At 38.0% G+C, this 12,315-nt stretch overlaps 1 protein-coding gene across 1 annotated transcript in view; it reads left to right on the plus strand.

Moving 5' to 3' along the window:
- ARHGAP29 (Rho GTPase activating protein 29) overlaps nt 1–12,315 on the plus strand; it is an 80,303-nt gene that overhangs the window by 8,304 nt on the left and 59,684 nt on the right. Inside the window, exon 2 of the mRNA XM_072419852.1 lies at nt 5,934–6,267. Within this exon, the coding sequence (XP_072275953.1) occupies nt 6,006–6,267 (262 nt within the window). The 5' untranslated portion in view covers nt 5,934–6,005. The remainder of the gene's footprint in view (nt 1–5,933; nt 6,268–12,315) is intronic.

The raw sequence follows: 12,315 nt of genomic DNA on the forward strand, positions 1-12,315 counted from the left end.
TACATATCGGCTTTCTGTTTGAGTTGGATATTAAGTACCTATGAAAACTTTTGCAGTTTGCTTGGAATTGTAAATCAAGTGTCACAACATTCCCAGCCATTTCTGTGGCACACTAATCCACCTCACTAATGGGTGTTCCTAATCTTGCAATCTATGAACCCCATTCTGCTTACTTGTAATGCTAAGGAGCTGTTCCCAAACACACCCATTGCAGTGTTCCTGATCTTGTATCCAAGTATCTTAGTATGTCTGATCACCAGAGACAGTTGGACCTGCTTTGCAGCTTCACATCTGGATGTCCATTCATCCATGAGAAATAGGGTGTTGCACAGGAACTGTAAACACACCGCATGGGAAGAGACTGTGATAAATCCGGCTACAGTGAATTAATTTAGATAAGGCAAATTAGGTGGACTATCTGATTTAAAGTTACTTGGTTTTACATGTTACATGTTTACATGTTACATGTGTAATTATTCTCTGCTTTCAGTAACACTTGGTGCAGCAATTAACTCTGTAACTTGCTCCTAATAGAGATGTAAAACAAGTTAAATATGGCTTAAGTTTAAAAAGAGCAAACCGAGAACACATCAGTCCTGAAGTCCATGTACCTATATTATTCTTTTTAATTAATCCTGGAGCACCTATTGGGTCCCTTAGGTCCTTAAACCCCAGCCAAGACCTTGATTTCCTAAAGCGGAGATTGAGCCTTGACATCTTCAGGCACAAAGCCTTTTCTCCTTTCTATTATTGTCAAAGTCCAATGATTTGGTGGGCAGCAGAGATTGATTTTAAGCAATTATATTTACCACCAATACCCAGCAATTCTCTCTCTTATTATTTTCGTCATTTACCCCCTTTTTTCTAAACTTTTCCTAATACAGTGTGGTCAAAGCTCTGTACTTGTATTTGGGAATGACAATAATTGAAACTCATCCAAAGCAAATAAAGGCTACACCATTATCTTCTATGGCCATTCTACTGAGCTTGGGTTTGCTAGCCTTGGCATTTCTGATAAGTAGATGGCACAATGTAACTTCATTCAGCTTCTCCGAAATCTTAAAGACCTTATAGGTCTTTCAGAACTGCTGCCTTGAGTATTATAAAAAGCAACTTTATTGGTTACCTAAATAAAAAATCTTGAGATTTATAGATATTTAGAATTATCAATATGATTATGAACATTTTTTATGGTAGTAAAGTTCTTTAAAGCCTGAAATACATGTTTTGAGAGTTAGCTTTGTTGCTTATCAGTCACCAGGCATAATTCATATAGTATGTGTGATAAATAATTTATTAGCAAATAGTGCAAGTAGTTTGGTTTTAGTAAGAGTGGAAATAACCTTTTTCTCTCCCTATGACTGATTATAGAACAGTAAAACTGTAAGAGTAATATTTGTATTGATCATGCTGGGTAATTTTTACCAGTTACAGGGATTTGCAGTTTACAAACTCATTTATGGTAGCTTGACAGCCTGGGTTACCTGATCACCGCCAACTAGGAGAAATGTGGTGATATAATGTCAGAGTTTGTTGAATTCTGTTCTTGTATGGATGATGTGCTGTGAGCTAAAGGCAATCTGCCCTGTTCAGGGCACGGGTTCTCTTGAAAGCTTACTTTTCACCACCCTTAGGGGCCATGTGCAATGGGTGATCAGAATCATTAATACATTTCTTCTAGTCTCTATGAAATAGCTTCCTTGCTAGTAAGAGATGTTGCTTTTACTTGCTAGGAGTTGCAGTTGTGCAGCGTTTGTGTGCCGTGAGGAACAGATTTTACAGAGCATTAGTAAAATGCTCTCCAACATGCTTCTGGTAATGTTTTACTATTGACTGAGTTGTTCATGTGGCATGGCTGTTACTATCATGGCTGACTTTTTGGCCTCTTCCATTGTTGACATGTCTACAGTTTTCTCCCCAGCCTCGTTTAGCTGGGCGCACCACCTGGCTGTTTTTGGGTGGTTACACAAACTATATTTGGTGTCAGAAAAGAGGGAGGAGTTACATACAAAGTATCCAATACATAAAAACGTTATTTCCTAGCAATTTTCTTTTTGTTTAATGATTTGTAGTGAATGTAAAAGCAGCTGTCAGCAGATCTCAGATGGTACATATTTCTTTCTCAGGGCTGTGGCACTATGCAGTGTTGAACCCAGAATTTTTTTCAAGCCAGGTGGAATGAAATTGTAGGTGGGTGGCAGCTCCTATATTGTGACCCAACTCTTCAGCAACCACCCTAAAACAGCCAGGTAGTTACAAATAAGTGCCGGGTGGTGCGCCCGGCTAAAAGGGGCAGGGGAGATGTTTTCTAGCCCCTTGTATGCACAGCGGAACTTACTCTTGCTGGGGAACATTTCTTTCTTTGCTGCCTGCCAAGTGTTTTCATGTTATATTTTTTAGAATGTAACATTTTGTTGCAATAGGAGAGATGCATTTTAAGTGAAACCATTCTTTGTATTGTAACATTCTTTGGATGTAATATTCATATTATTCTACTTTATTATTGCCAAGGCTGTATATTAAATTGAATAATTTAGTTTATACTCTTCCAATCATGGAAACCATAGATACAAATGAAAAGCTCGCTGCGGTAAAACGAGCTGCATTCAAATTATAACACTTCCTTTGTACCCTTGAGGGGTTTCTGTGTTTGTTGACCGTGAGCTTTACTTACACAAACGTCTGCAATTGCTGTGTAATGGGCCCATGATATGCGTTAGTAATATCAACTTAAAGTTATGTTATATGAAAACAGTCTGTCACATAGATACATGGACGTCCCACTGTTACAGGAACCAGAGATTATTTGTTCTTTAGATGGTGTCCAGACCTTTCTGTGTAGGTGAGGATACAACAAGATGCTTTTGTGTTCTCCAGGCTTTTAGATTTTACTTTTGATACTTTAGCAATGTGCCCAAGCTCAATGATCAAATATTTGAGATCCTTTGGCTGACAACTTTATTTCAACTAAACATTCTTGTTAGCTTATATGTTAATTGATTGTATTTTAATTATGTCCTTAACTTTTAAAAACCTCCCTTGTGTAGACGTTCGTGAGTCCTAAGACTATTGTTAGGCTGCCATCTTGGATGTTGGCAGACCTGGAGTTCCACCTTCCATTTGACTCTCTATCATTCCTCTTTTTCCATCCTGTCCCCCCCTCTCCTGCTCCAACCCCAAGCACCCCAGCAGCCTAATAACAGATTCTATGGGGGGGGGGGGGTGAAGTAGTTGGGACACCACAGACAGTTAGTAGACAGCCATAGAAGATGAGAGACTTCAATGTGCAAGGCGGGAGGTGGCTGTGCTAGGAAACTGAGTTTGTAATGGCACATTGCAAGTGAGTAAAAAAAAAATCAGTTTTAAATGGTCAATTTTATCTGATAGAGTCTCTGTAAGAAAAAGCAAGGATCATGCTTTGTAGTAGGACTTTCTAGAAATGAATCAAAACTATATGTTAAAGCGCACAGAGATTTATGTATGTTCTGCGTATGTGAGGAAGTGATAATGAATGGGTAAATGACATCTCACTACCCTAATAGTACTACCCAATGTCTTATCTGTTCCAGGCTCAGTTTAAGTTATATTCAATAATATGGTTAGTTCTTACTGACTGTAGCTCACCACATATTCCTGTCACTTAGTTTTAGTTCTAATTTGAAGCATACGTGTTCTATTAAAGTATTCCACCCTTTAACTGCAATACTAAGGGTGCCAGGTGAAAGGTACAACATACCTTGAAATGAAATATTAATAAAATCTGCATTCAGTCAGCACCATAAACTGACTGAATAAATAATAGGTTCAATATAAAAGACACATGGGTGCCCTAAAAAGAAAAAGAATTGTCCTTAGCTTTTGTAAGTACCAGAGATGGCAATCTGTAGGCTCCATTAGGTTTACTGATGGTTCTCAGTTCCCAAACACTTGTGTGACTTTGTGAAATGTGTGCACTGTGCTCCCACTCCTGTATCCAAATTTACCTGCACCCCTACAAGCTCTAAAGTGCAGCTGATTTTGTAATGGTGCTGACCACATGCCAGTGGCATTACACAAAGTCCGGAATAAATATTCCAACCCAGGGTTAGTCCTTATTCAATCTCACAGAGAGATCACAGGTTGGGGTAATCATTGAGAAAACCATAATTCATGATTGTGTTTGAGATTTTTAGCCTTCCGGGGTACATTCAAAATAATTGGGTTGCTCCAACACTGCACATGGTAACACAAGATGTGTATTAACAAAACGCCATTGAGTGTTAAAGGAAAAAATAGGGTTACAATCAGAATCTGCTGTGTGACTGCAGTGTTTGCATTAGGAAGGCAGGTGAATAAAATGTAAAGCTTCCGAAGCCTCTGGTGGTTTGTGGGGGGCATTTCCTTTAGACTAACTTCCTGTTCTGAAGAGCTGCATCATGCTGTGTCTTTGAGTTGTTTCCTACTAAGATTAAAGCAAGAATGTATTACAAGACTTTTTTATTTCAGTTATTTGTTGTGCGGTAATGTCTAATAACCATACAGTGTTCCGTTCAGTATAGATATTTGTAAAGTATATATACAGTGACCTGAAAAAATGTCTGGTAATATTCGTGTAATACAGCAGGAAGCAGTTTTAGAATTATAGATAACACTACGTATCTACAAATGTTTTATTTAGTTGACCAGTCATGAGAAGGCTGCATTAGGTTTTTTTCACTTGGTAATTCTTGCAGATAGCGTAATTCTTGTCCTTGTGCCAAAATTAGTTATTAGATAATTAAAGACATTGGGTGTCAAACCATGCGACTGAGAGCTCTGGGGCACACATCAACCTGCTGCTATGTAGCCAGTAGAGGCAAACTACAGTACATGGGGCACGCAGCAAAATCACACCACACAGGCTAAAGCAACTTTCTGCAAAAAAGGCTCCCAACCACTCTCATTGACTTGATTAGGAGATATTGTGAACACCGTTTAAACTGTGGCAGTACACTACAGATCTGAAATGGCCCTTACTCCTCCACAGTATCTCTGGAGAGAGCCACGGCTGTCACACATACTGCTCTTTGGATTTGGACTACAAGTAGATCTTCTGTTTGTCTGTATTACATTTGGGGGGCTAGCAAGTTCTCCTAGATTGTAAGCTCTTCGAGGCAGGGTCCTCTCCTCTTCCTGTGTCACTGTATGTAACTGTCATTTGCAACCCCTATTTAATGTACAGCGCTGTGTAATATGTTGGAGCTATATAAATACTGTAATAATAATAATAATAAAGTTTGGAAGACAGATAATGTGTTTGCCTTCAGTTTAGTTCTAAGGAAATTATAAGGACTTCGGATGGTCACCTCCTTGCCCTCGGGCCTGTGATTGGACAATTAAAAAGCATTGGCAGATTACTTTTGCTGCGGTAGTGTGTTTCTTCTTAGTAAATGTTCATACAGCAGTCTGTGGTCATATCCTCAGCCATTCTCAGCAGACTGACCTTGTCTCCCTGTCTGTCTGCTAACCAGAGTCTAATATTAACTAGCTGCATTTACTTCATTACTCTTGTGTAGCTGCCCAGAGTTTCATTTTCAAGTTGAGATAAAACTTTTAATATACAATGTTCAACCCAGAATTTTTTTGAAGCTGGGTGGGAAGAAATTGTAGGTGGGTGGCAGCCCCTGTATTGTGACCCAACTCTTCAGTAACCACCCAAAAACAGCCGAGTGGTTACTGAAATGTGCTGGGTGGTGCCACCCGGCTAAAGGGGGCTGGGGAGAACACTGATATAATTTAGGGAGTGGAAAAACCTTTGAAATGTTACACTGTTGTCTGGGGGGGGGGGTCCTTTAAATCTGTTTTAAAGCAGATATGTTTATTTTTTAAAACTTTTTTTGGTTGAGTGCTCCAGAGAAATATTAACTGGTACAAAAATAATTTTGCTTGATTTATAACGTTTTTTTTTCCTTCAGGTTTTGATCTGTGGCTGATGGGCAGAGAGTAGCACTGAATGCTTGCTGCGGAGCTCTCGGAAGCACGCTGGGATGTTGCGTCAGAACGGCGGAGGTAACAGGCGTGGTTTTGGATTCTCACGGCTTTCTACCTCAAATTTTTTTACCATCTCAAACTCTACAAACTGGGGAATGGGTCGGAGCACCAAAAGCAACTCGCTTAGTAGCATCAGTACCAACTCAGATGGGTATGACAGCTCTGTGGTGGATCCAGACTATATCATGCAGCTGGTGAATGATGTCCGGAGGTTTGCTGATGTACTTCTATATCTCAAAGAAGCTTTTGTGTCTCCAGGTGAGTTTCTGAGCTTAAAATGACAAACTCCTCCATTAAGGTAGATTACGGTTCTAAATTACGGTTTCATTGTCCTGGAACCTTTGTATTTTGGAGTTATGTTGCTGATTGTGTACATTCTAAAATTTGTTGCTCTTTAAAGCGGAACTAAACCCTGCTTATATATACCTGCCGTCAGTCCATCGCAGGGCTCCATCATCTTTTTCTTCATTGGCTGAGCTGGGTTGACGAACTCCTGCATACCTGTGAGAGTTCATATGGCCTTAGCAAATGCGGGAGAAGCCGCGATTGTCGGGCATCCTGGCAACCAACGCTGAGCTACACATGTGCATTTCAGCAATAAATGACAATTCCACAGAGCGATCAGGCAGATAAGAATGCTTATTGCAGAAGGAACATCACCTATTCCATCCTGCAATAATGCCCTGCCTGATAACATATTTTAAAAGTGGAACTTTAGTTTTGATTTAAAGTTCAAAGACACAGTAACTAAAAAAAAAAAAAAAATCAGTAAATTATAGCTGTAAAATACTGTGATGCAGCCCTGAAGCACAAGTGAGTCACGGCCTCTATAGACTGGATTCTCCAGCAAATAGGATATAAGCTAATGCGTTTTTAAGCGCTTACCAATTTACTATTCAACAAAGCCACAAAAAAAGGGATATTTAAAAAAAGTAAATTTAAATAATATAGTGAAGAATGTAAAATAAAGTTGATACTGTGATTGAAATATACATCTACATTTTCTGTCTTTGGCTTTATTGCACATTTTCTGTCTTTGGCTTTATTGCAGATTTCTCCTCAATTTCTTTTGTCACCGAAACAGTAAAATCGTAAAAAAAGTAAAATCTCTAAAAGAAGTGTTGTTTATTTATTTTTTTTAATAATAATTACCATAATGAGAATAACACATTTATTTTAATATTATATAGCCCAATTCACATTACTGTGCATTTACAAGTGTGTTGTACTTTGCAGAACATTATATTTTGCTTATTTAGTAAAGTATTTGTAACAAAGTGTTTGTGTTACTGCTGTCAGCACAAGACTGCTTTGTCTTTGATGTTTTGGTGTGAAACGATTAGTACTTCAGACCCATACTCCAGCCCTTCGCTTTTTGTAATGGAAATAGTCAGGCATGAAGAGAATTTCTTTTCTTTCGTTTTTTTTTTTTTTTTTTTTTTTTTTACCTTGGACATGGTAAATGAGGGGCCTTTATGTCTGTGACTGATCTGAGAAAAAAACCTTTCCCATATTGATTTTTAAATGTGCATGTTGTTGCTGGCTGACTTGTACGCTGGTTTCGCAAATACAGGATGCATATATTTTTGTCACAGTAATTACATGTAAAAGTAGGCATGCAGTCTTGTTTGGTAACTTCATCACGGATATAAATTCTGCACGTACTTGGCAGGCTTGCCTATTAATTTAATAAAGTATGTTTACATAATGATCACCATACGTGAAATGCATAAGCGCGCATATCGCTTGTACATAGGTATTCTGCCACGCATGTAGATGTAAACTACAATCAAACCTGATAATTTTACATTAAACAATGGGGGGGAAAAGCTTAACTAATTAATGTCACACCTGGTTCTACTTGAACACCAAACTACTAAACCTTTAAAGGGGTTTACCTTTGATAGTTTTGAGACATGTTTATCATTACATTACTTTAGTCTATGAAATTTGTTGTTACTGCTTTTATTTGTTTTTCTAACACTTTATGCTTTATACATTTGGTGCCCTGTAGTTATTTTGCGTTTGGATTTTTTTTTTTTTTTTTTTAATATAGGTGAATTAAATAAACTTGATAAATTATTCAGGTGACTTGGACTGGATGGATTTTAGGGTGTACACTGCCAGCAAAGCTATATGAAGCTGGTTGCAAGGAATTACTGAAAACTATGTGGAGTGGCTTTTCTAAATTTACAAGCGGCCATGAAATTAGGGATCATCTAAGAAGTTTCCATCTTCAGTCCACTACAACATTGCTTACTCAAGCATAAAAGAAACAAAACTATATATGAAGCTCTGTAGTATTTAGTACAACTTCTATTAAGCTAAACTGAGTGGACTTTCTAATCCTATTATTGTTGCCTTGCCTTGCATTGTTTGTTGTGTTGTTTGAGTCAGATTTAATTAATAGAGTATTAATCTACTATGAAGACAAAAAAGAGAGATGGCTTATGTTATGTTCACCCTGTTGGAGCCATGCTTTTTAAACATATGTTTTTGTTCTTTGTACAGAAACCTGACACGTTCAAAGCTAAAGGCATTCTAAGCATTTGTGGTCAGCTGTCAGCACTATTTCACAAAGAAAGGCATATTTGCAAAAAAATTAACTATACTTTTCACTGTTTCTTTTCATGTATTTTTATTTCTGGTCCTTTTATCAATAGGTTTTGAACTTTCAGCAGTTAAGTAAGGCTGGGTACACGTGCTATGGTTCTCGTCTGATAATTGGCACAGGGCTGATATTGAACAAGAATCTGGCGTGTGTAGAGCTCTCGCCTATCGTCCGAACGACTGTCCTGGCGGATCTACGGGCGATGAACGATCGTAATGGAAGTGAAGGGGGAGAGAGTGCAGCGGGGTGCTGCTCCATCATTCTCCACCTCCCCTCTCCATAGATGTACAGCTCGTTCATGCATCGTGCAGTCGTTAGTCGCTGGAAAGGATTTTTTCCAATGACAATTATTGCACGTGTGTACATAGCCTTACAGTTAGTGCAGTTAGAAAATATTATATTATCTGTATTTTGTCACAACAGTCATCTGCTTTCATCATATACTAGAACATCACATGGCTACTCACCTTTTTTTAGTATTACAACTTAGGCTACATACACACGTCAGATGATTCTCATCTGGTAATCGCCTCAGGGCTTATATCGGATGAGAATCTGGCGTGTGTACAGTGATCGTCCAATGTCGTTCATGGATCCATTCTGGCAGATTCAAGAACGACTGTAATACAAGTGAAGGGGAGAGAGTGCAGCGAGGTGATGTTAAGTCATTCTCCCCCCTCCCCTCTCCATACAGCAGGACAGCGTTGTATGTACATCGCTTATTCAGTCATTTGTCATTGGAAAGTATTGTGAAAGATCCTTTCCAACAACAATTGTTGCCTATTTTGACATTTGAAGGAATGTCTGATTCTCTTTTTTATAAATTGAGCCCTAAAATTTGTTTATTGTTGTCCACTGTTATAGGTGTGTTGGCTCATAATTTTATTATTATTGTCAACCAGTATTTTTATAGCGCCAACATATTACGCAGCGCTCTACGTTAAATATACAATAATGTTACGTTTTACCTACCTTCTATGTACCTTGGAGAACTCATACTTGCAATACACAGTCAGTATTGTGGTGATACATCAAGGTTTGTTATGCGCACAGTGCTAGTGAACGAGTTATACATTTTTTAAAGGGGAGCGAGCTTGACATATAATGGTATGTAATTATAGATATGACCGCCAGCTGACCCTTCCCAAAGGTTATCTGCTCACTAGTTCTTTTGTGTACAATCTACAAGAGGACGGGACTGGTTGGACCTGTTCTTTTGCCCTTGACCGGTAAACTAGAAGTATGTTGTAGGAGCTCAGCTGAGGCTCATTATACGGTTAGAATTAAACCTTGGCATGTTTGTTCAGTGACCCAGGAGATCATATTAGATTCATAACTGTGGACTAATTTGTGCTTTGTTATCCCTTATTAGGAAGCCAGCATGGTCTGAGGTATTGCTCTTCTCTGCTTTGTGTATAAAAGATTTCCAATTTATTGGACTTTTGCTCAAACTTTTTACTTTTGTAACTTCTTTTTCATGGGGGTAAAGTGATAAATAAGAAAAAAAAAACGTCCTTCCAAACTGATGAAGAACTGGTGCAGGAAGTTATGGAGAACCACCCATCTAACTTGAGGGAGCATTTTGTAGTAAATGCTAAATAGCTTGCTTCTGCCCACAGTTTAGATCTGCATATGACTAATAGTACTATACAAGATTGTATGCCAAGCTACTATTTATTGTTTATTATTTATATGTTAACTGCAGCATGTAGGATACTGATAGAATGCATTTCAAATTCTTTCCATGTAAATCTTTCATTTTCTACGGATTGAGAGGCTTTAGTGTCTAAACTTTTATTTAGAGAGAATTCATGGTAAATAGTTATGACATGAACCAAAGCAAAATATGGCACATCAAAGAGCAGGTTTGTAGCAAAGCAATATCATTTTACCCAGAACCCAAGGTTCATGTGAATAAGCTATCTGCACCAAACGGTAACCAAGCTGCGGGCGTAGTATTTAACATTTTTATTTTTAACTGTACAGAATAATAGGAATAATTATTAGAATGTTTATTTATTTTTTATAATTCGGGGACAGTGGAATAGAATATAGGTCGTGTTTATAGAGTAGGTTCTGGAAATAAATAGTAATGGTCAGGGTCCTGGCTATACTTTGCTTCTTCCACTTATCAGAGTTGTAATTGTCACACGTTTATTTTTTTACATTGATATAATTTCTTAGTAAGGTGAAAAGTTGTGCAGATGTAGCAAATAAAACACAGAAAAATTAAACACATAAAACACATTGTTACAATTCGTTTCATTAACTCTGGTTGAGGAAGCCATCTCCTTGAAACTTCCACTCTAGTTATAAGGTAATGCTAAATCAGGGAGGAGTAGAGAAGAACCTTTATTAGTCTGCATATATCATGTGATGTCTGCTTTTAGGGTGGACTTTTTACTTTATGGCAAATAGTGTAGCTCAAAGTACCTGCTCTTTTTTAGCTGAGCTCACCACCATTACTTTTCAGTAAAAACCTGGCCAGTTTTTGGGTAGTTACTGAAAAGTTGGGTCACTGGACTGTTGGGTAATAATACAAAGATTATATAAAAATGGGACATACTAGGGGGGTGGGCCTCAGAAAGTTGAAACAAAGTATAGAGGCAGTAGAAAGCACAGAATTATAGGGGTTACTGGTTTCCTATGGTAGCAGCAATTGGTAACACTTAATTTGTTATGTGTTGCCTGCCCACTTTTTGACCAGAAGCAATGAGGACACTGCTACTGTATTATCAGCCACTGCCCCAAGAAGTATTTAGCTCATCTAGATATGGTGAAATGCTGAGCAGCCACTGGCATTCTTAAGCATTGTTACATGGAAAGGAGGAGAAATTTTCTAAGCCCAGGGCAGGATTTCATTTTTGTAAAGTCCGCACAGATATTTTATATTGCACTGGTGAAAGCGGAGTATAGTCCGCTTATGGTGTCTTCAATGCAATGATCCCGTGCCTACACAAACTCGCTTGTTGGTGCATCTTTATTAGCGATGAGGTTTAGTGGTCTGGCTGGAGGAAACTTGTAACCCACACATATTAGACTTTCATCGACTCTTACAAGCGTTAAGAAAGAGTATAGAACATGTGATGTAATTCACTGATATGTGTGCCATTCTGTGGAAGTCAGCCAGTTCTCCATCTGATAGCAGAAGTGGTATATGGTCTAGTTAGTTTTATTTCTTTATAGCACACTTCCTATTGCAGAGACATTTATATTGTTTTATGTTGATGGTGATCTATGGAATGTGTGCAAAATTAGGCTACAGGATAGAAAACCTAGGGTAAAGCTGATAATGGCGAAAACAATTTGTTCCTGGCTGAAGACAAATGTTTATATTAATATTGAATGAGGAAGAGTTACATTGCTGTTAGGTTTTTATTTCTGTGTCTTTGAAATGGAGATTTTACTTCACCTTATGATCTATTGAGAGCTATCGGGATACAGGACAAAAAAAAGCAGAAGATTAAACTCTTCATTCAAAAGGTATTTTGTGTCCATGTTGGAATTGAGGATATTTTCCATCCTAACAGGACATAAGGGGAAATATTTCTAGACAAAATGAAATGTCTTTTTATATACAACTAGCAAAAGTACCTAAACCTGCCTAGATATTTGTCAGGAACAGGTGTACACAGAGTGACAAAGAAAGGGAAAAAGCTCTCACCCAATTAAGCTGTATTTTCTTAAATTTGTAA

Source organism: Pyxicephalus adspersus, chromosome 8 (assembly GCF_032062135.1).
Source record: "Pyxicephalus adspersus chromosome 8, UCB_Pads_2.0, whole genome shotgun sequence".
Taxonomy (NCBI): Eukaryota; Metazoa; Chordata; class Amphibia; order Anura; family Pyxicephalidae; genus Pyxicephalus; species Pyxicephalus adspersus.